Source organism: Cebus imitator, unplaced genomic scaffold, assembly GCF_001604975.1.
Source record: "Cebus imitator isolate Cc_AM_T3 unplaced genomic scaffold, Cebus_imitator-1.0 Scaffold18, whole genome shotgun sequence".
Taxonomy (NCBI): domain Eukaryota; kingdom Metazoa; phylum Chordata; class Mammalia; order Primates; family Cebidae; genus Cebus; species Cebus imitator.
In genome coordinates this window covers 12,076,584-12,101,482 of record NW_016107333.1, presented here as the reverse complement: position 1 = coordinate 12,101,482, position 24,899 = coordinate 12,076,584, and the positions used below count along the sequence as shown (strand labels likewise).

Below are 24,899 nucleotides of genomic sequence, written 5' to 3'. Positions count from 1 at the left end.
TTTAGGAAATCTCTAGCTGTCATCCTGTGCACTTTGATATAAACAAGGGTTTTATACCTTAAAGTGTTCCCATCAACTTCAAGAAGTAGACTTTGTTTTTTCTGCCATTTGCAACTGGAGCATTCTTTCTATGCTGCCTACACCATACATTCCTATTTCATCTCCATTGCTTTTGGCAGGCTTTTTACTTGTTTTGTGGTTTGTCTCCTAGTTTCTTTCAAAATGGGGTTACCGTTTTTCATTCCTTGTGTTGCTTTTGGAATATTTTTCAAATGGAAAGAGAGAAATACCAATTTTATCCTGCCATATTCATAAAAAATAGGTTGGTATCTACAGTTATGTGATATATTCTGCTTATAAACATATCTATATTTTAAATTTATTGCATTGTCTTTATTTGGAATTAAGAGTTAAAATATACTTAACCTTCCTTTACCAATTACTAAATATTTACAGAGTTCTAGTCATCTAATAAAAACTAAAACTGTGCTATTTGGATCAGACTGATTTATTCTTATTAGTGAGCAAAGTGCCATGCGTGTTTCATCTGTAAGAAGCTGTATGAACCTTAGATCTTTTGTGTCCATTGACAGTATAGTACCAGAACACTATAAATATTTATAATAGTTTCTTGCATTAAAAAAAAAAAAACCTCTTTATAGCTCTAAGTGCCTTATTCACATATTATGTCACTTTTATTACAATAGCAGTGAGATGGGGCAGGACTGTCTTATTTTCTTTGATTGATCAATTGAGAGAAAGTCTTTCTTTGGGGCCCAGGCTGAGATGCAGTGGCACAATAATAGCTCCCTATAACTTTTTTTTTTAATTGTACTTTAGGTTCTGGGGTACATGTGCAAATCATGACGATTGTTGCATAGGTACATACATGGCGAGGTGGTTTGCTGCCTCCATCCCCCTGTCACCTATATCTGGCATTTCTCCCCATAACTTGAGCTCAAGTGATCCTCCTTCCTCAGGTCCCCAAGTAGCTAGGACCATAGGTATGTACTACCATACCTGGCTAATAAAAAAGCCCAAAAAACAACAAAAAAAAAACCCAAACAAACAAAAAAAACAAAAACTATTGTAGAGATAGAGTCTCGCTATGTTGCCCAGGATGATCTCAGACTATTGGCCTCAAACGATACTCCTGCCTTGGCCTCCCAAAGTGCTGGAATTAGAAGCATAGGCTATTGTGGCCAGCCCTTATTTTCTTCATTTTAAATGAAGAAACTAAGGCACAGGATAAGTGAATTGTTCAAAGTCTCAGAGAATGTTGGCATTCAGGTTGTAGCAGAACTCAGATATACCAAGGCCCAGCTTACAGCATTTTTTGTTTGTTTTAGTTAGTTCCCTTATTGTTTTTATTTAATGCAATTATATTGGCATATACCATAACATTAAAAAAATGACCATTCTCTCCAGCTTCAGTTGAAGAGGTAGTGGGGGAGGCCATACATAGACTAAGCCTGTCTTCAGTGTTGTACTCCCACACTTTGCACAAAGAAGAATTTATACTCTCCTACCCAGACCCTCAAACCCACAAACCAGTCCACCACTCATATTCCATAGGCCCTACACCTGGGTCTCGTCAATGTGTGGTCAACACAAATCTTGGACCTTACTCATACAAAGGTGACCAGCAATTTGAAGTTGCCAGTCTGATTACAGGCCATCCAGCAACTGCAATTTTGTTAAGTAGCCAGTTGATCTGTACTTCATGTGACATAAAAGATTTTGAATCTATAATTATGATAGACTTAAAGGAATTGCAAGTAAAAATTATCTTATGGAAAATAGGAATGATAAAGATTTTTAGCCTAAAATGAAGATTTAGTATATTGAGGTGAAAACACTAAAGTTTCATATAGTGATACTTTATTTTGTACTTTCCTTTTAAAATCTAATGATGGTAATTATCTAGTAAGGATTATTTATATTCTCTAGTTTCTTAGTTTTGTTGTTTTTCAAATAATGAAACCTGCATTTGAAATCTGATGACTAATCTATTTTTCACTAATGAAAGGCTAATATTCATTAACATTTTTAAGGGGTTGGTATAATCATTAATTTTTTTTTTTGAGATGGAGTCTTGCTTTGTCACAGAGGCTGAAGTGCAGTGGCGTAATCAGGGCTTACTGCAGCCTCCACCTCCCGGGTTCAAGCCATTCTCCTGCCTCAGTTTCCCAAGTAGCTGAGATTACAGGCAGATGTCACCATGCCCGGCTAATTTTTGTATTTTTAATAGAGATGGGGTTTCACCATATTGGCCAGGCTGGTCTTCAACTCCTGACCTCAAGTGATCCTCCCACTTCAACCTCCCAAAGTTTAGGGATTATAGGCACGAGCCACCATGCCTGGCCATCATTAATTTTCATATGTGATATTTTATGACAGTCTTAAGAATCTGAAGATAAACTGCTAGCTAAGAAGCCATAATTAGTAGAGGCTGAAAAATTAAGACTGAAGTGTTTTTCATTTTGCTTCCCAATTGATTATGTAGGAGCAGTGTTACTGAGTGGATAATTGTGGATTTACTTTTGTTCTATCACCTTCATACTTCGTTTTTTATATACAAAAACAGTAAAACCTGGTGAGGTGATTGTGGATCATGAAACAGCAAATACGGTTTCAGATATACAAACAACAAATGTAGTTTGAAAACTTCGAAGTAGAACTGACTCTTGTCATCTTCCAATTTTACAATTTAAACTAGTGTAAAATGAATTCATGTAATAAAAAAAAATTGGATTTTCCTGGGTTAATTAGGACTTACACAGTACTTGTGCATTTTTACTTCTACAGGTGAAAGTAACAATATTCTTTATTGTGTTCTCAGGGTAATACTTTAGGAAGATTTTAAAAGTTTTTCCTGAGAAGGACTGCAGGAATACACATGTCCCTCATGACATTCTAAATTAAAAAGAATATATGAAAGAATATGTGAAAGAACATACCTCATCTTATGAACAAATACAGTATTGGCCAGGTGTGGTGCCTCACGTTTGTAATCCTAGCACTTTGGGAGGCTGAGGTGGTAGGATCACTTGAGGCCAGGAGTTCAAGACCAGCGCCTCATCTCTACAAAAGAAAAAAAAAAAAAAATTAATTAGCTGAGTGTAGTAGTGTGCAGCTGTAGACCTAGTTTCTCAGGAGGCTTAGTTAAGAGGATTACTTCATCTCAGGAGTTCCAGGCTGTAGTGAGCTATGATTGTGTCACTGCACTGCAGCCTGTATAGCAGAGTGAGACCCCCATCTCAAAAAAGGGAAAAAGAGAAAGAAAATAATGTCGGCTGAGTGCGGAGGTTCACGCCTGTAATTCCAGCATTTTGGGATTCCGACGTGGGCGGGTCACAAGGTCCAGAGATTGAGACCATCCTGGCTAACATGGTGAAACCCCATCTCTACTAAAAGTACAAAAAATTAGGCACGGTGGCGTGCGCCTGTAGTCCCATCTACTCAGGAGGCTTAGGCAGGAGAATCACTTGAACCTAGAAGGTGGAGGTTGCAGTGAGCTGAGATCATGCCACTGCACTCCAGTCTGGGTGACAAAGCGAGACTCTTTCTCCAAAAAAAAAAAGATAATGTCATGCTTTTTCATGTGCCTGTAAGAACATATTAAGTCTGGGACTTCATACAAGTGAAACACTGAGGATGCATATATTGTCATTATTCAAAAGTGGGACTATTTTCTATTTTGTTTTTATTATGTTATTAGGACTCATTCTGGAAATAGTAATGACAAACAATACAGAGTTGTAGGCACAGGTGATTATAATGGTAGAATGAGCGAAAGAACCAATGGTAATTCAGTGGAGACAATATTAAGATCTCAGGAGAGACGGACAAGGAGCACTACATCATGAAAAACCATCAGGGTGACAGTACATGACAACAAGTCACTGAGATTCTGCCATCATGCTTCTCAAATTGGCTGTGCTCTTCCTTGGCTTTATGGGTCAGATGAGGAGCCAATGTTCCTATGAATTCTGGTTCCTTGAAAATGCTGGGGTTTATTTCTTACAGTGCAGATAGCAAAACACTGCTCAAGTGCTTCTGATTTTTGTTGCTTATCCTGATGTATATGTCAGTAGACCTCATGAAACCTCTCAAAACACTTTATTTTTGCCTTGGCAGGTTCTGAAGGATCTAGGGTGTTGCTTTAGGCCTAGATGGTTCCTTTATCTAAATATTTCAAGTTCTCTGACCTACCTTCTTCAGACGACTCTGAACCACATCAAAATAGCAAACATCTTCCAAATTAAAACGAAATAGCCTCGCAGTTGGAATTCTCGGGGATTGATTTTGACAGCCATTTAGAAGAGCTTTGTGAAATTTTATACATTAAAGATTCTGTGCTAGAATGCAGTTTATAATATCTTAAAAACCAAACTTTTTACATTTAAAATATAAAAATGTTTTAAATATTCATTTAGTGTTACTTTAGGAGCCAACTTTGGTGTGCAAATCTATAAATCATGTTAATAGTACCTTTCTCATGGGGTTGTGAGGATTTAATACATTAAAATATGTAAAGTGCTTAGACAGTACCCAGCACATAGTGGATACTCCAGTTTGAGGGCTTCTGTCATTACAGTGTCTGATTTCCCCACCACATGGCCCTCCCAGCATTCTTGCTACTTGACTTCCAGATTCTTTGTCCTCTGGCTTTTTTATTAGTCACAGTTGGCTTTCTTTTACTATTTCCATGGCCAAAGTAACTCATGTGGCCTGAGAAAGGTATTTGCTTTATTGTCTCTGTTTTCTTTTGTTCAGTCAAGTAACTCTTGTGGCCTGAGAAAGATATTTGTTTTATTGTCTCAAATCCCTTTTCTTCAGTCAGAGTAGAAGTTTTTTAAAAAGACACTGAGTGTCTCCTCATTTCCTGACAATTCCTGTATCCCGTTTCCTAATCTTTCTGTAACTGTGTCTAGGGGCAGCTATATAGCTCTAAGAACTGCCTTCTCTCTGTGACAGTTTTCCTCTCACTAGAAGAAAAATGGGTAGAAGAAAAGGAGGCAATAACTTCTGAAATTAGATTAAAATATGAACTTTATGTAAGTAATTTAAGTGATACTTTGTGTAAGGAATGTTAAAATTTTTGTATAAAACATATTCCATCATTTAGGAAAAATATAGCACATAAAAGGAAAAAGAGGAAACTCAGTATAATCGTGATTATTGTTTTCTTAAGGAATATAAAAAGTTAATGTAACAATTTAAAGACTAAGATCTGGGAACTTGAAACTTCACGTGCAAAATGTTTACCATAATGCTTGACACATAGTACATACTCAATTAATGATATTACTATCATTTATACCTGACAGTTACTATCATGGTACCAATTAACATAATAAATATATAGGTACTTTTAAGTAGATATCAGATTTGTAAATTAGAATTTAAGGACATTGAAGAAATGAAAGAAATAGGGGCAGGAGACACATTTACCTTTAATTTATTGAGAGAAACACTTTACATATAGTTTGCAAATTATTACATATTTATTTCATGCCCCCTCCCTCCCCCCTTACCTCCTTTTCTGCTTTCCTCCTTTCCTTCTTAACTCCTCTCCTCCTTTCTTCCTGTCTTTCTTGTCTTACTCTGTCGCCCAGGCTGAAGTGTAGTGGCATGATCTCAGCTTACTGCAGCCTCTGCCTCCTGGGTTCAAGCGATTCTCCTGCCTCAGCCTCCCAAGTAGCTGGGACTATAGGTGTGCATCACTATGCCCAGCTAATTTTTGCATTTTTAGTAGGAGTGGGGTTTCGTCATCTTGGCCAGTCTGGTCTTGAACTTCTGACCTCAAGTGATCCACCCACCTCAGCCTCCCAAAGTACTGGGATTATAGATATGAGCCACTGCACCCATCCACATCTTCTTTCAATTCAGCAAAATCACTATACTGTTATAAGCAATCTTTTTACATATTTGTTTTCCATTAATAACAACGTGTAGAATTTAAAAACAAAATGTACTTGTATTCAAAATGTAAAAAATGTGTTTTCATCAACAGCAAATAAAAGTCAGTGTAAAAAATAAAATTTAAGTTTTCAAATTATTTTCTTTGTTTTTTTGACTGTTTATAATATTTCATTCTACTTTTCTTTTTTAAAAAATTTCAGGTTTTATTTTAGATTTAGGGGGTACATGTGTGGATTTGTTACATGGGCATATTGCATGATGCTGAGGCAGAGCTTTGGGGTTATAAAGATTCTGTCACCAAGATACTGAGCATAGTACCTAATAGAAGTTTTTCAGCTCTTTCTCCTTCATTTTCTCTTCTCTCTAGTAGTCCCCAGTTCTATTGTTCCCATCTTTATGTCCATATGTAGCCGTTTTTTAGCTCCCACTTATAAGTGAGAACATATAAGTGGTTTGGTATTTGTTTTCTGTTTCTTTGTTAATTTGCTTTGGATAATAGTCTCCAGCTGTATCTGTGTTGCTGCAAAGGACATGATTTCATTCATTTTTATGGCTGCATAGTGTTCCGTTGTGCATATGTACCACATTTTCTTTGTCCAGTTCGCCATTAATGGGAACCTAGGTTGATTACATGTTTTTGCTATTGTAAATAGTGCTGCGATGTACATATAAAAGCATGTGTCTTTGTTATAGTATGATTTATTCTCCTTTGGGTATATACCCAGTAATGGGATTGCTGGGTCAAATGGTAGTTCTATTTTTAGTTTTTTGAGAAATCTCCAGACGCTTTCCGTAGTGGCTGAACTAATTTGCATTCCTATCAATAGTGTATAAGTGTTCCCTTTTCTCTGCAGCCTTGCTAGCATTTATTGTCTTTTTTTTTTTCCTTTTAGTAATAGCCATTCTGACTGGCGTCAGATGGTATCTTACTATGTGTTTGAATTTGCATTTCTCTGATTGTTAGTGATGTTGAGCATTATTTTCATGTTCGTTGGCTGCTTATATGTCTTATTTTGAGAAGTGTCTGTTTATGTACTTTGCCCACTTTTTTATGGGGTTGTTTTTTCTTTGTTGAGTTATGTAAATTCCTTATAGATTCTTGATATTAGAACTTTGTCATAAGCATATTTTGCAGATATTTTTCCTCATTCTGTGGGTTGTCTGTTTACTCTGTTGATAGTTTCTTTTGCCAAACAAAAGCTCATTAGTTTAATTAGGTCCCAGTTACCAGTTTTTGTCTTTGTTGCAATTGCTTTAGAGCAGTGATCTTCAAAGTCCCTGGTGCTGTTTGACACCAGGGACTGGTTTCCTGAAAGACAATTACTTCATGAACCAGGGCTGGGAGAGGAATGGTTTCAGGATGAAATTGTTCCACCTTAGATCATCAGGCATTAGGGTATTAAATTCTCATAAGGAACATGCAAACTAGATCGCTCGCATGTGCAGTTCGCAATAGGGTTCATGCTATGAGAATCTAATGCTGCCACTGATCTGACAGGAGGTAGAGCTCAGGCAGTAGTGGTTGCTGCTCACCTCCTGCTGTGTGGCCCGGTTCCTGACAGGCCATGGACTGGTACTGGTCCACAGCTGGGGTTTGGGACCCTTGCTTTAGAGGGTCATAAATTTAGTCACAAATTATTTGCCAAGGCTAATGTCCAGAGCAGTATTTCCTAGTTTACCCTGAGTTGTCTTTTGCATGCGGTGAAGAGTAGAGATCCAGTTTCATTCCTTTGCATATGGGTAGCCAGTTTTCCTAACACCCATTATTAAATAGGGAGTCCTTTCCCCATTGCTTATTTTTGTCGACTTTGTCGAGCATCAGATAGTTGTAGTTATGCAGCTTTATTTCGGATTACTGTATTCTGTTCCATTTGGCTGTATGTCTGTTTTTGTACCAGTACCTTTAAATATACTTCAGAAATTAATTCAACAATGCTAGGAGTTAGATAATCATCTTCATTTTATAAATGAGAAGATGGAAACACTGAGAGACTGGCTCAAGGTCACATAGCTAGGTTTCAAATCTAAGTAGTCTGGGGGTTTCTGCTTCTGGTTATGATGGAATAGGGATGGACTTTAAGGCCTTAACTGAAAACTGGGACAAAATATAGGAAACCATGATTTTCAGACATTGGAAAATAGGGAGCACAGGGCAGACCCAAGGGAAGAAAAATATAATGATATGAGCTCTATGATTGCCCCATCTTAGGTTCTGGAGAGAGTTTCTAGGCCACAGTGCAGAGGAAAAAAACCTAAATTGAGCTTGGTCTTTGAGTTAAGGAGTTGGAGTTCAGAATTTGAGAGGTCAAGGAAATTTAAATTTAAAAAGCAGAGTATTAGAGAGCTCCAGAGTGCTGCAGAGGGTAACTTTGCAGTATTGATTAGTGCATGTGTGGAGGAAATTGTACAAGGCCAGAGAAAGAAAATGATTTAGGTGGGACAGTCCGTAGAGTTCACATGGGACTCGTCAAAATTTATTTTTCCATTAGACAGAGTGGAAAGACACTCTAATGCATGGTACTTTAAGTAGAAATCTCAGAAGAATTGTGCCTCAGTAGCAGAACCAAATTAGCTATAGACTAAAGGCCATTCTGGTCTGGCAAATAGGAATAAAAGTAAGATTTGAAAAGATTAGACTGTTTCTAAGTACAGTCACATGTTGCTTAATGACAGGAATATGTTCTGAGAAATGTGTCATTAGGAGATTTTGTCATGTGCAAACATCATAGAATGTACATATATCCACCTAGATGGCACATTATACCACACTCCTAGCCTATATGGTACAGCCTATTACTCCTAGGCTGCAAACCTGTACAGCATGTCACTGTACTGAATACTGTAGGCATTGTAACATAATGGTTAGTATTTGTGTACCTACGCATATCTAAACAAAGGAAAAGTTTAAACAGTAAAAATACAGTATTATACGCATGGGACCCCTGTCATATATGTGGACTGTTGTTGATTGAAACTTTGTTATGTGGCTCATGACCGTATCTTAGCTGTGTTCCAGAACAAAGATTCGGAAATAAGGAAAACAAAGAATCTAGCTCTGAAAAAATAACATAAAATTCACTGTCTAATATCCAATCAGGACTTCAGACTTTCAGGCTCCAGGCTTGCATATGGAGACCTGACACACCTGTCTTTTTATATTTAGAGAGAAAGAGTTAGAGAAGATGGGGTGATAACAGGTTTTAGGGGGTGAGGGCGAAGTTTCTCAAGGCTTCTTCCAGCGGGATTGGGGGTGGAGTGGAAACCTAAAAATGGGAAAGAATTTAGACTGCTGGGAGATTTGGGGGAGAAGGGTAATATTGTGGAGTTGTAGAAGGAGTATTTGTCATGTTGACTGATTGATTGGTTATTGGTTGCATACAATTTTGTAGGAATTGAGAGATTAATTGGAAAAACACAGGGTTTAAATAAGAAGGAGAAAGATAGTATTAGAGGATGTTAACCGTGTAGAGGGAGACTTTTGTTTTTATGGTGTATGAGGAAGCATGTGGTACCTGGAAGCAACCACTTACTTTTATTAACAAGATTGGGTTTGAGCAGAGAACGGGAGCCAGGTTAAGAGTGAAATATTAGCTGTAATTGCCTGGAGGAAAAGTGTAAACTGGCAACTTAAACAAAAGCAGGGCATGTAAAAGTAAATGAGTACAGTGAATTTGAGCACAGTTAGAAAATAATAGAAACAGACTTTTTGAGGTGTGGTTTAAGTAGTAGGGGTGAGTGCATAAAGGTGGAGAAGCTGAGGGGCTGAAAGTGTGTGAGGTGTAAAGACACAACTTTGGAGGTTGTGAGAGCTAGAGGGTAAATGGGGCATAGCCTGTGATTTTGAGGGATTTGAAGAGTATTAGGGTGGCATCTGCTGCTGCGTGTTTTCATGAGGGTCAGCCTAGTAGTGTTAGGTTAAGTTGTTTGGATAAAAAGGCTGCCTGGATCCTGTGTGAGAATCCTGACCGCACAGTCCTGGATTTTAGCAGTATATAATGAAAAAGTGTTGAGACAGGTTGGGGAGAACTAGGGAGGAAGTAGTTTTTTTATTTTTATTTTTTTAATTATTTATTTATTTATTTATTTTGAGACGGAGTTTCACTCGTGTTACCCAGGCTGGAGTGCAATGGCACGATCTCGGCTCACCGCAACCTCTGCCTCCTGGGTTCAGGCAATTCTCCTGCCTCAGCCTCCTGAGTAGCTGGAATTACAGGCACGCACCACCATGCCCAGCTAATTTTTTGTATTTTTAGTAGAGACGGGGTTTCACCATGTTGACCAGGATGGTCTCGATCTCTTGACCTCGTGATCCACCCACCTCGGCCTGCCAAAGTGCTGGGATTACAGGCTTGAGCCACCGCACCCGGCCTGAAGCAGTTTTTAGAGTTGTAATGTTGGGGTTGATTGGGTGATAAAATGCATATTAAGCATTTTTTAGGGGTGAGAGTAGAAGTAAGGATGACATTTAAGTCACTCCAGGTAAGATTATAGGACTGGGTTAAGTATTGAAGGATTTGATGAAAAGGAGCCTAACCTGTGGCCAATTTGGAAAGACTGGATAAAGGAAAAGGAATATGCACCCTAACTATGCCTTTGGCTTCAGCCACCTCTGGAAGGGGGGATTGTTGGGCAGGGCAGAGGAGGTAGCTGTGGGACTAAACTAGCTGGGAGTAGAGATTAGGGAGGGATTGGTGTGTAAAAAAAAAAATGCCTGGACGTAGGGAATTTCAGACCATTTTCCCTTGTTGTGACCAAAATTGTCTAAATTTTGTAAAATAGGTCAAAAGTGCCATTTTTTTGGCCAATTGGAACTGTTGTTTAACTTGTATTATGGCCATGCAGTGTTGCAGAAGATGATGAGATGTTTGCGTTTTAGGTTAGGAGACAGTTGAAAAGGCTTGAGGTTTTTTAGAACACAGGCCAGCGGAAAGGAGGGAGGGATAGAGGATGGATGATTGCACATGGTTCTGGAAAGGCATCAGAGACAAGAAAAATGGGCATGCAACCCAGCCACTCAGAAGGCATCTCTGGTTGAGCCTGGGATGAACCTCGTTGGTGGTGGGTGGTCAAAGAAAGCGTCCTCTACGTTGACCTACCACCAATATTGGCCATGAGCCTGGTGGGCAAGTGACTAGGGTGAACGTCTCCATGATAGTCAAACCCCTGGGGAAACTGGGTCCCCGGATCCGTGACCTGCGTAGGATTTTCCAGTCATGAACCTCACCGAAGAACCTGGTTTACCTGATTTTCTTTGTCTTTGCAGTGGAAAAAGGACAAAAACCAAAAGGGGGAGGAAGTGGAAAGGAAAAGACAAAAGGTTGGGAAAGCAAAAAAGAGAGACTGCTTACCAAAATAGCTGGTGGTGTGCATCTGTGGGCTGGTCTGATGACCCCAGGTCAGTAGGTAGATCTCTTCATGGTGGGAGCACAAGAACAGGGACGAGGGGTTTGGTCTCCTGTAGGAGGTCCCCTGTCCCAGGTTTCTGGCACCAAATGTTGAAAAAACGCACGCTTTGAATAAAGAGACCTTCCAAACAGGCTTTGTGTGAGCAACATGGCTGTTTATTCACCTGGGTGCAGGTGGGCTAAGGCCGAAAAGGGCATTAGCAAAGGGCAGTGGGATAGGAGTTAGTTTTACAGGCTTGGGTAGTGTTTTGGGGGGCAGGGGTGTTGCAGAGTAAGTTCAGTTACAGTGGTGGTGGGGTAGGGGCAAGGAGTATATAAGTTCAGTTATAATGGCAGGGTTGGGTGAGAGGTATTAACATAAGAACAGTTAAGATGGCAGGGTTGAGTGAGAGGTATTTACATTATCATAAGAACAGTTAAGATGGCAGGGTTGGGTGAGGGGCTTGTGGGAAGCTCTGCGGGGCGATCAGGGACAATATCTAATGCAGGCAGAGGGAGGGAAACTTCAGTGGAGGCAAGCAGGACTTCAGACTTTCAGGCTCCAGGCTTGCATATGGAGACCTGACAATATGGACTGTCAACTCATAATTCTATATCCAGCAAAAATACCCTTCTGGAATGTAGGGGAAGTCAAGATATTCTCAAATGAAGGAAAATGAAGAGAACTTTGTGCCTGTAGACCTATCCAAAAGAAGTTTGTCTAAACAGGAAGAAAACAGTAAAAAGAAGGAATCTCAAAATATTAGGAAGGATAAAGATACATGGTAAACAAAACTGTGGGTATATGTAATAGACTTCCCTTTGCCTCATGAATTTTCTAAATTTTGTTTGGTGGTTGAAGTAAAAATTTTAACCCTGCTGTGGTTCTGAATGGATAGAGAAAATATTTTAGGTAATTATAAATGAGCAAGGGCAAAGGGATATAAAAGGAGGTAAAGTTTCTCACGTCACTCAAACTTGTAACAAAATAAATTTAGTAGACCATGATAAGTTACATAAATATAATAACTAGAACAACTACTAAGAAAGCTATACAAGGGGATACATTCAAAACATAAAGATAAAATGGAATCCTAAAATGTTTAACCAACAGGAAGGCAAGAAAAAGAAAACAGAAAAACTAAGAGAAGAAACAGAACAAAAGTGACTTAATGTATCAATAATCATAATAAATGTAAATAGTCTGAATACATGAATTAAAAAACAGATTTATAGTGTAGATTTTAAAAATGATCTAACACTTACTGATGGTCCCCAGCTTAAAATGGTTGAACTTGGATGGTTTTTCAACTTAACGGTGGGTTGTAAGTCAAAGTCTCCTTATGACTTAATGTGGTCATGGTTTTACTGTATGCATATCACTTTTTACCATTGTAAAGTTGAAAAGTTGTAACTTGAACCATCACAAGTCAGGGTCCATATGCTGTGTTGCCAGTATAAAATGCATTTTTTACTTTTCATGAGTTTATTGTAATGTAATTGCATCATAAGTCAAGAACTGTATGATGTCTGTAAGAAACTCCAAGTATAACAGTATAGGATATAAAAAGATATATCATGGAATCATTAATTAAAAATAGGAGTGGCAGTATTATTATCAGGTAGAGCAGACTTCAGGGCAAAGGAAATAGCAAAGAAAAATAGCAGATTTACATATAGAAAGATTTTATACTGATAAAAGAGGTCAACCCAGCAAGAAGACACAGGAATGCTAAATGTATGTACACTAGAGGTGCAGAATGTGTGAAACCAAAATTGATATAACTAAAAGGAGAAATAGATAAATCTATAATTTTAGTTGGTGACTTCATACCCCTCTCTCAACAATTGTTAGAACAATTAAAAAATCAGCAAGGATAAATAACCCAATAACACAATCAACCAACAGAACCTAAATAACATTTATAAAACATGCCACCCAAGGAGAACACCTGGACATATTCTTTTGAAGTATTCACTGAATATATGTAAGTGCTCACTGAATGTATATAAGATAGACAATATCTTGGGCTATAAAGTAAATCTCAACGAACTTTTACAACTTGAAAATGTAACGAGTGAGTTCTCTGACCACAGTAGAATCAAACTAGAAATTAATAACAGAAAATAACAGGGAAATCTTCAAACACTTGGAAATGAAATGACATACTTCAAAAAATTTATGGGTCAAGGTGGAAATTTCGATGAAAGCATTTTAGTGAGATGAGATTTCAAAAAATACATTGCATGAAAATGAAAATGCAGGATATCAAAAATTTTAGGACACAGCTAAAGCAGTGCCAAGAAAAATTTGTAGCACTAAATGCATGCATTAGAAATGAGGGAACAAGTCAGTAATGTGCCCTCCCACCTCTACCTCCAGAACCTGGAAAAAGAGTATTGGAATAAAAGTAAAGCAAGCAGAAGGAAGGAAATAATAAACATAGCAGAAATTGAAAACAAAAATAATAGAGAAAATCAGTGAAACAAAGAACTGGTTCTTTGAAAAGATAATAAAATTGGCCAACTTCTAGCAAGACTGACAAAAAAGATGGAACATACAAATTGTTCTTATCTCAGGAATGAAATAAAAATATCATTGATGATGACCTTGCAGACATTAGAAAGGAAATAAGATAACCCTTTGAACAACTCTACCCTGATGAATTTGACAATGCAGATGAAATGGATCAATTTCTTAAAAGGCACAAACTACCACAGCTTATTTAATGCGAAATTGGCAGTTTCTATAGACCTGTAACTGTTAGGGAAATTGAATTCGTAATTTTAAAATTCCTAAAATGAATTGTTAACTAGAGAATTTTACCAGGTGTTTAAAGAAGAATTCATACCAATTCTACATAATGTCTTCCCAAAAAATGGAAGAGGAGTGTTACCAATAGGGGAAGCTTGGTTAAGGATACCCAGGATCCCTCTATATTAATCCTTATAAGAATTCCTTTTGAACCTACCATTATCTGAAAAAGTTGAATTTTAAAACCAAGTAACTGAAGAAAGAAATCTTATACAGAGGAACAAAGAGTGACAACAGATTTATTTTTACAGGTAATACAGCCAGAAGACAGTAGAACAATATGTTTACTGAAAGAAAAAGTAAACCTAGGCAGTTTGATTCTCTTACCCATATCCCTATGCTGTATTGTAAAGGTAATAAAAACAAAGATGGAGTAATTAGATAACACTACCATTCCCTATTTTGTGCCTCGGAGAATTGAAGTGCTGTCATTTTTCTGAAAAGGAAATCATCACTGTTCCTAGTTCCTAATCGGTTTCTGTTTAGTTTCCTTTACTTCAACAACTTTTTAAAAAGTAAAATTAGTTAACACATTGTCTTATCTGTCAAGTAAGTTTGTATTTGAGAGGTAACTGCAATACAGGAAGATTTAGATAAAGTTCATAAAAGTGAAATGTAAACAAAGCCCTTTGGAAATGCAGAGGAAAGATTGAGCACACAAAAAATTGAGGACATCAAGGAAGATGACGTGAGTCTGACTGAGAATGGTGGAAAAGGAAAGAGCTGAGGCTGTATCCAAGATTTGTGTCAAATGTCTGGGACATGAGTGGTGTTACGGCAGTGACTGAATGTAATAAGCTCTGCATCAGCAGAGGTTTTGCGTTTATTTGCTTATCTGCTGGATTGTATGCTTACTACCTAAAACAGTATTGGGGAGTTAGTAAGTACTCAGTAAATATTTGTTGCATGGATAAATAAATGAATAGCAAAATTAGAAGGCAGTTTTGGCTAGAATGATTTGATAGGTCTGATTTAGGAGTTATAAACATGGAATCTAATTCTCAGTTATCAGCTAGCTGTCATCCAGTCTCATGGCTTCAACTATCACTTTAGCTATCACACAGATGCCTCTGAAAACATGTGAGAAAAAACCCAATAATACAGGAAATATGCAGGTCAAGAACATTAGCTGTGTGAGCCCATGTGTAAAATGGGAATTATGAGAGAAATTATTGTTAATATTGATTTTACATGCAGAGCACTTAGCTCAGTATTTGATCCAGAGTAAGTACTCAGTGAAGGGCCCCATTGTTTGAACCTGAGTTACACATTGGCTACTGACCTAGATGAGCCATCATACTTCTAATATAGCACATTAAAACCATATTTAAGTTACCTTATATAAAAGCTAAATAGTATCTTAAAGATCAACCAGCCCAAGTTCTTCATTTAAACTGAGGACAGAATGAAATATGACTTGTACATCATAAAGCTAGTTGAAGGAAAAAAAAATGCAGTGGATAAAAAGGTAATCAGGGACCAAACTAGGAGGTAATAGTCATTTATAAAGCATGGGAAGAAAAATAGGAGAGAAACACTAATTAGCTGAGCTTTTCAGGGCTTAACTCTAAATGCTACAGCTTCCTTCAAGGATAAATTTTATTCTCTGGAAAATAATATTTGTCTGCTGGATAGCTCTACCTATATTTCTCATTGGCATTTTAAATTCAGCATGTCCAAAACCAAATTGGAATCACTATGTGTTAAAATTTAAAAAGTTGTTAAGAGTGTATCTAATTCAGTTTCCCATTTTATGGGTGTGGAGAACAAATCCTGCCCTGGGCTGGAGGTCTTACACTTTTTAGATTCATTGATAGTGCTGTGATCAAAAAGTTGTTTCTTGGACCACTTTTGCCTAGGTTGCAGAGCATTTCTATAGGTTTTTTTGAGGGGGGCTTACAGTGAGCCTTTCAGAAAGTTCATCCTGGCTACAAACAACCCCTGGTCTTGTTTTGAGCAGTGGTTTTCAACTTCCTTTTAAAAAACAAAAAACCTAGTTTAATCTTTTTCTTAAGTTGAATCATATGAGGAAACCCCCCAAAAGAGACTAAAAATAAAAGCCTCTGAATTTGGTGGTGATGGTGTTAAGGGATAGATAGTTGGGGAGATCAGGAAAGGGCAAGAATGAGTTCTACCCTGATTGCTTGCCCCTGGTCCCCAGAGGTGAGGAGCATCTGAAATCCTTCAGAGGTTAGGAAACAATTTGAAACCCACTGATTTGGAGGCCTACAAAGTCCAGCAGTGATAGTTGGCATGAATGACAAGACCATTGGTGTCTCTTCTCTACAAGTTCCCCAGTGACTTTAACACCTGCCCTGGAGTAATGATTTTTCAATTCTTCTTGAATATAAGAACTAAGAACTAGGCCATCATTACAATTAGGACTTTAATAAACTCTCAGCTGTCATTTAAAAACTCTCATCAATCACATTTTCTTTTATGTATATAGACAGGTAGTTTTTGTGTGAAATGAATTGCCCTGACGTAGATAATTTTATTAGTATAGACATAGCTCAAGAATTAGTCATGTGAGGAGAAAGCTTAGCTGTAGTCAGAGTTTTGGTCTTGCATGAACCCCCGTAATGTTTTCATGACTTTTAAAATACTTGATGTGTTTTTAATAATTATTTTTATAGCATTCTAATTTTAAATTTTGGCCAGCAACTGATTAAACCCTGTGCTAGATACCACATGAAGATGGGTGAAAACAGGACACAGTCCTTGCCCTTACATTTGAGTCATACCAAGAACAGAAAGAAGGTGATAGTTAAAAATTTTTCCTTTGTACTTTGTTTCAGCACCTGAGCTTAGATTTTGTGCAATTTTTAATTTTACTGACCTGTAAAGTATGTTCATAACTGAAAATTTAATAATTTAACCTTGTATGCTTTCTTTCAAATTATTATTAGATTGCAAGACTGGAGGAAGATAAAGAAGAACTGCGTAACCAGCTGCTTAATGTTGATCTCACAAGAGACAGCAAAAGAGTGGAGCAACTTACTCGAGAAAAAGTCTGTTTGTGTCAAAAATTAAAAGGTTTAGAGGCTGAAGTAGCAGAATTAAGGGCTGAAAAGGAGAATTCTGGCACTCAGGTAGAAAATGTCCAAAGAATACAGGTGCGGCAGTTGGCTGAGATGCAGGCTACAGTCAGGTCCCTGGAGGTAAGATTCTAATTACTTCCCAGTAGAGTACGGCATACTTTTTTAAAGTGCAGTTGACAAGCGTCTGATTTTTAGAGCATAAATGTATGCTTTTCAAGCTAATGCTGGCACATTGGTGTAATCCCAAGAGTATTTATTTTCGTAAAGAAGAAAGCTATTGATTCATAAGCAATGAATATGCTACCACATTTACAAAGGGATATTTATTATTTCAGAGTCAAATCACATATCTGAAATGCCGTAACTCGTATAATGCCACATAGTAGAATATGCAAAATAAAAGTATATGTATTTGGTTTCTGAGGCTAAAGTCATCTCAAACCAGAAAGAATAATTTCTTCCAAGATAGCACATTCCTTACACCGGGATTTGAGATCTTAAAATCATAAATCCTGTTTGAACAGAAATACCATACTGATATATCTCATGACAAATTCTTGTGAGAGTAGTAAAATTCAGCTTTAAAACTATACATGCCTTTACAGAATTATTTCCCTGGGTTCATTAGAGAAAGATAAGTGATGACAGACCAGACTGGTACTCCTAGAGGTATAGCCTTTTGATAATTCTTGGTTTCCATTTTATTCAGATATACTTATTCTTGTTCTTAGTGCCTAACTTGTAGCAAACATACGTGTTTAATTGTTTTGATTTATTTTATGCAGTTCAGACTGTTTGTTTTTCCCTTTGGGATAGTTATGAAATAATTTGGGTTGAGGGGACATTAGCGGGTTTTTAATTTGTAGTTAAAATGAATATCCAAGTCCAAGTTGTTGATTTTTTTCCCCCTGCCAATGGTACAGGAGTACATTGGTATGTTTTGAAGAGTATAAACTACTTTTAAATTTTTTACATGATGCTTCTGTCAGTATTTACTGGTTTTCTGAATTAGAAGATGTTAGTATCATTGGATCTTAAACATGAAGCAGTTCAGAGTGAGATTGTTTATGTTGCTATGCTTCTGTCCTTAATGTATTCTACACAGTGACAGAATAAGTGAGGTGATTGCAGTTGAATATAGTATACAGTCCTGATGTGAAACTTCCCATTGAGGTCCTTTAGAGTGAATATTTTCAGGGCAAGTTGAATGATGACAGAAAATTTATTTGTGACATTTTCGGAAGAGCCCATATTTAATTTTATTATTTGTCAGATGAAATGAAAATAAGCACATGACAGCAAGCATTTCTTTCTTCTTTAACTTTCTTGGCTATAATTGTGCCCAGAGAGTATTATTTCATATATGAAGAAAATAGTTTTTTCTCCTAATTATTTGTCGAATATAGTTCTTATCATATTTAAGATAAATGTTCCCAAACTTAAGGTGGTTTAAGATTTTTTGAGTATATGATGGTGTGAAAGCCATATATGTATTTATGTACTTTGAATTTTGATCTTTTCCTGGGTTATTGATAGGTGGTATGATACTCTCAATGCTGGGCAGCTGCACTGAGCCACAGTTCCTTCCCAGTCAGTCACGTGATCTTGAGGGTAAATAACCTCTTTACAGAGTACTGTGTCGCCAGATGATTTTTCCCAACTGTAGGCTAATCCATATGTTTTGAGGATGCTTAAGGTAGGCTCATCTAAATTACTGTGTTCAGTAGGTTAGGTTGTATTAATTGTATTTTGGACTTAGATATTTTCAATCTGTGATGGGTTTATCAGGGTATAACCCCAGCATAAGTCGAGGAGCATCTATATATAGGAAATGAGATGTTATAAAACTGAAGCTTATCCTTTAAATGCCAAAATGTTTTCATTTTAATTATGTTGAGGCTGGGTGTGGTGGTTCACGCTTGTAATCCTAGCACTTTGGGAGGCTAAGGTGGATGGATCACCTGAGCTCAGGAGTTTGAGATGAGCCTAGACAATATGGTGAAACCCTGTCTTTACAAAAAATACAAAAATTAGCCAGGTGCCATGGTGTGTGCCTGAAGTCCCAGCTATTTGGGAAGCTGAGGAAGGAGAATTGCATGAGCCCAAGAGGCAGAGGTTGCAGTAAGCCAAGATTGTGCCATTGTACTCTAGCGTGGGAGACAGAGTGAGACCGTGCCAAAAAAATAAAAAAAAGGACTTCTGGGCAGGATGGCCAAATAGGATCAGCTCCGGTCTGTAGCTCCCCAGTGAGATAGACACAGAAGGCGAGTGGTTTCTGCATTTCCAACTGAGGTATCTGGTTCATCTCATTGGGACTGGTTGGACAGTGAGTACAGCCCACAGAGGGTGAGCTCAAGTGGGGTGGAGTGTTGCCTCACCCAGGAAGTGCTAGAGGTTGAGGGATTCAACCGCCCCTAGCCAAGGGAAGCCCTGAGACACAGTACTGGGTGGAATGGTACATTCTGGCTCAGATACTGCACTTTCCCTGCAGTCTTCCTAACCATAGACCGGGAGATTCCCTCTGGTGCATACGCCACTAGGAGCCTGGGATTCAAGCACAAAACTGGGCAGCCGTTTGGATAAACAGTGAGCTAGCAGCAGGAGAGTGTTTTGTTCATACCCCAGCGACACCTGGAATGCCAGCAAGACAGAACCATTTACTACCCTGGAAAGAGGGCTGAAGGCAGTAAGCCAAATGGTCTGGCTTGGCAAGTCCCACCCCCACGGAACCCAGCTAGCTAAATTACACTGGCTTGAAACTGTCACTGCCAGCACAACAGTCTAAGGTCAACCTGGATCACTGGAGCTTGGTGAGGGAAGGGACATCCATCATTGCCTAGGCTTGAGTAGGCAGTTTATTCTCACAGTGTAAACAAAGCTGTCAGGAAGTTTGGGCTGGGTGGAGCCCATCTCAGCTCAGCAAGACTTCTGAGGCCAGATTCCCTCTTTAAAATCCGCCTCTGGGCAAGGCATCTCTGAAAAAAAGGCAGCAGCCCTACTCAGGGACTTATTGATAGAACGTCCATCTCCCTGCAACAAAGTACCAAGGGAAAGGGGTGGCTGTGGGCATAGCTTCAGCAGACTTAAACATCCCTGCATGACAGCTCTGAAGAGAGCAGCAGATCTCCCATCATAGTGTTCGAGCTCTGATAAGGGACAGACTGCCTCCTCAAGTGGGTCCCTGACTCCAGTGCCTCCTGATTGGGAAACGCCTCCCAGCAGGGGTCAGTGTCATACAGGAGAGCTCCGGCTGGCATCTGGCAGGTGCTCCTCTGGGATGAAGCTTCCAGAGGAAGGAACAGGCAGCAGTCTTTGCTGTCTGCAGCCTCCGCTGGTGATACCCAGGCAAACAGGGTCTGGAGTGCACCTCCAGAAAACTCCAGCAGACCTGCAGCAGTGGGGCCAGACTGTTAGAAGGAAAACTAACAAACAGAAAGGAACAGTTGACAAGAAGGATGTCTACCCAGATACCCCATCCAAAGGTCACCAACATCCAAAACTGTAGGTAGATAACTCCAGGAAGATGGGGAGGATAAAAAGCGCAAAAACACTGAAAATTCCAGAACCCAGAATGCTGCTGCTTTCCTTGCCAGCAATGGAACAAAACTGGACCAAGAATGAGTTTGACAAATTGACAGAAGTAAGTTTCAGAAGGTGGATAATAACAAACTCCAGCGAGCTAAAGGAACGTGTTATAACCCAATACAAGGAAAGTAAAATCCTTGAAAAAAGGTTAGACAAATTGCTAAATAGAATAACCAATGTAGAGAAGACATAAATGACCTGATGGAGCTGAAAAACACAGCACGAGAACTTCGTGAAGCATACACAAGTTTCAATAGCTGAATGGATCAAGTGGAAGAAAGGATATCAGAGATTGAAGATCAACTCAATGAAATAAAACGAGAAGGCAAGATTAGAGAAAAAAGTGAAAAGAAATGAACAAAGCCTCCAAGAAATATGGGACAATGTGAAAAGACCAAACCTGTGTTCGATTGGTGTACCTGAAAGTGATGGGGAGAATAGAACCAAGTTGGAAAACTCTATTCAGGAAATTATCCAGGAGAACTTCCCTAACCTAGCAAGGCAGGCCAACCTTCAAATTCAGGAAATACAGAGAACACCACAAAGATACTACTTGAGAAGGGCAACCCCAAGACACATAATAGTCAGATTTACCAAGGTTGAAATGGAGGAAAAAATGTTAAGGGCAGCCAGAGAGAAAGGCCGGGTCACCCACAAAGGGAAGCCTATCAGACTAACAGTGGAGATCTCGGCAGAAAAACTACAAGCCAGAAGAGAGTGGGGATCAATATTCAACATTCTTAAAGAAAATAATTTTCAACCCAGAATTTCATATCCAGCAAAACTAAGCTTCATAAGTGAAGGAGAAATAAAATCCTTTACAGGCAAGCAAATGCTGAGAGATTTTGTCACCACCAGGCTAGCCTTACAAGAGCTCCTGAAGGAAGGACTAAATATGGAAAGGAATAATCTCTACCAGCCACTGCAAAAGCACACCAAATTGTAAAGACCATCAACGCTATAAAGAAACTGCATCAACTAACGGGCAAAATAACCAGCTAGCACCATAACGACGGATCAAATTCACACATAACAATATTAACGTTAAATGTAAGTCAGCTAAGTGCCCCAATTAAAAGACACAAACTGGCAGATTGAATAAAGAGACAAGACCCATTGGTGTGCTGTATTCAGGAGACCCATCTCATGCGCACAGACACACTTAAGCTCAAAATAAAGGGATGGAGGAATATTTACCAAGCAAATGGAAAGAAAAAAAAAAAAAAAAAAGCAAACAAAAAACCAGTTGCGATCTTACTCTCTGATAAAACAGACTTTAAACCAACAAAGATCAAAAGACACAAAGAAGGGCATTACATAATGGTAAAGGGATCAATGCAACAAGAAGCACTAACTGTCCTAAATATGTATGCACCCAATACAAGAGCACCCATATTTATAAAGCAAGTTCTTAGAGACCTGCAAAGTGACTTAGACTCCCAAACAATAATAGTTGGAGACTTTAGCACCCCACTGTCAATATTAGACAGATCAACGAGAGAGAAAATCAATAAGGATATCAGGACATGAACTCGGCACTGAACCAAGTGGACCTAATAGACATCTACAGAAGTCTCCACTCGAAATCAACAGAATACGCATTCTTCTCAGTGCCACATCACACTTACTGTAAAACTGACCACATAATTGGAAGTAAAGCATTCCTCAGCAAATGCCAAAGAATGGAAATCTTAACAGTCTCTAAGACCACAGTGCAATCAAATTAGAACTCGGAATTTAAAAAACTCACTCAAAACCGCCCAACTGCATGGTAACTGAAAAACCTGCTCCTGAATGACTACTGGGTAAATAATGAAATGCAGGCAGAAATAAAGATGTTCTTTGAAACCATTGAGAACAAAGACAAAATGTACCAGAATCTCTGGGATACATTTAAAGCAGTGTTTGGAGGGAAATTTATAGCAGTAAATGCCCACAAGAAAAAGCAGGAAAGATCTAAAATCGACACCCTAACATCACAATTAAAAGAACTAAAGAAGCAAGAGCAGACAAATTCAAAAGCCTAGCAGAAGCCAAGAAATAAGATCAGAGCAGAACTGAAGGAGATAGAAGACACCAAAAATCCTTCAAAAAAAATCAGCGAATCCAGGAACTGGTTTTTTGAAAAGATCAACAAAATAGACTGCTAGCCAGACTAATAAGAAAAGAGAGAAGTTATCAAATAGATGCAATAAAAAATGATAAAGGGGTTATCACCAGCGATCCCACAGAACTACAGACTACCATGACAGAATACTATACATACCTCTATACAATAAACTAGAAAATCTAGAAGAAATGAGATAAACAGAACCAATGATAAAAAACACATGATTATCTCAATAGATGCAGAAAAGGCCTTCATAAAGTTCAACACCTTTTCATGCTAAAAGCTCTTAATAGACTAGGTATTGATGGAATGATCTCAAAATAATAAGAGCTATTTATGACAAACCCACAGCCAATATCATACTGAATGGGCAAAAGCTGGAAGCATTCCCTTTGCAGACTGGCACAGGACAAGGATGCCCTTTCTCACCACTCTATTCAACATAGTATTGGAAGTTCTGGCCAAGGCAATCAGTCAAGAGAAAGAAAGAAAGCATATTCAGTTAGGAAGAGAGGAAGTCAAATTGTCTTTGTTTGCAGAAGACGTGATTGTATACTTAGAAAACTCCATTGTCTCAGCCCCAAATCTCCTTAAGCTGACAAGCAACGTCAGCAAAGTCTCAGGATACAAAATCAATGTGTAAAAATCACGAGCATTCCTATACACTAATAACAGACTGCAGAAGATTCTGTACAGAAGAGTACAAAAGAAACAGAGAGCAAAATCATGAGCGAACTCCCATTCACAATTGCTACTAAGAGAATCAAATACCTAGGAATCCAACTTACAAGGGATGTGAAGGACTTCTTCAAGGAGAACTAGAAACCGCTGCTCAAGAAAATAAGAGGGAGCCGGGCGCGGTGGCTCACGCCTGTAATCCCAGCACTTTGGGAGGCCGAGGCGGGTGAATCATGAGGTCAAGAGATCGAGACCATCCTGGTCAACATGGTGAAACCCCATCTCTACTAAAAATACCAAAAATTAGCTGGGCATGATGGCGCTTGCCTGTAATCCCAGCTACTCAGGAGACTGAGGCAGGAGAATTGCCTGAACCCAGGAGGCGGAGGTTGCGGTGAGCCGAGATCACGTCATTGCACTCCAGCCTGGGTAACAAGTGAAACTCTGTCTCAAAAAAATAAATAAATAAAAAGAAAATAAGAGAGGACAAAAACAGATGGAAAAGCATTCCATGCTCATGGGTTAGGGAGAATCAATATTGTGAAAATGGCTGTACTGCCCGAAGCAATTTATGGATTCAATGCTGTCCCCATCAAGCTACCACTGACTTTCTTCACAGAATTGGAAAAAATTTCTTTCAATTTCATATGGAACCAAAAAAGAGCCTGCATAGCTAAGACAATCCTAAGCAAAAAGAACAAAATTGGAGGGATCATGCTACCTGACTTCAAACTACACTACAATGCTACAGTAACCAAAACAGCATGGTACTGGTACCAAAACAGATATGTAGACCAGTGGAACAGAACAGAGGCCTCAGTAATAACGCCACACATCTACAACCATTTGATCTTTGACAAACCTGACCAAAACCAATGGGGAAAGGATTCCCTACTTAATAAATGGTGTTGGGAAAACTGGCTAGCCATATGCAGAAAGCTGAAACTGGATTCATTCCTTACACCTTATACAAAAGTGAACTCAAGATGGATCAAACACTTAAACATAAGACCTGGAACCATAAAAACCCTAGAAGAAAACCTAGGCAATGCCATTCAGGGCATAGGCATGGGCAAAGATTTTGTGACTAAAACACCAAAAACATTGGCAACAAAAGCCAAAATTGACAAATGGGTTCTAATTAAACTGAAGAGCTTCTGCACAGCAAAAGAAACTCATCAGAGTGAGCAAGCAACCTACAGAATGGGAGAAAACTTTTGCAATCGGTGCATCTGACAAAGGGCTAATATCCAGAATCTACAAAAAAATTAAATTTACAAGAAAAAAACAACCCCATCAAACAGTGGACAAAGGAGATGAACAGACACTTCTTAAAAGAAGACATTTATGCAGCCAAC

General features: G+C 38.5%; 1 protein-coding gene across 6 annotated transcripts in view; it reads left to right on the top strand.

The window, feature by feature from the left end:
* Positions 1 to 24,899, top strand: part of LOC108294043 (centrosomal protein of 83 kDa) — a 144,126-nt gene that overhangs the window by 109,201 nt on the left and 10,026 nt on the right. For all 6 annotated transcript variants that reach the window (XM_037733739.1, XM_037733738.1, XM_017515784.2 and 3 more), the window contains one exon: positions 17,037 to 17,288. In XM_037733739.1, coding sequence (XP_037589667.1) covers positions 17,037 to 17,288 — 252 coding nt within the window. The remainder of the gene's footprint in view (positions 1 to 17,036; positions 17,289 to 24,899) is intronic.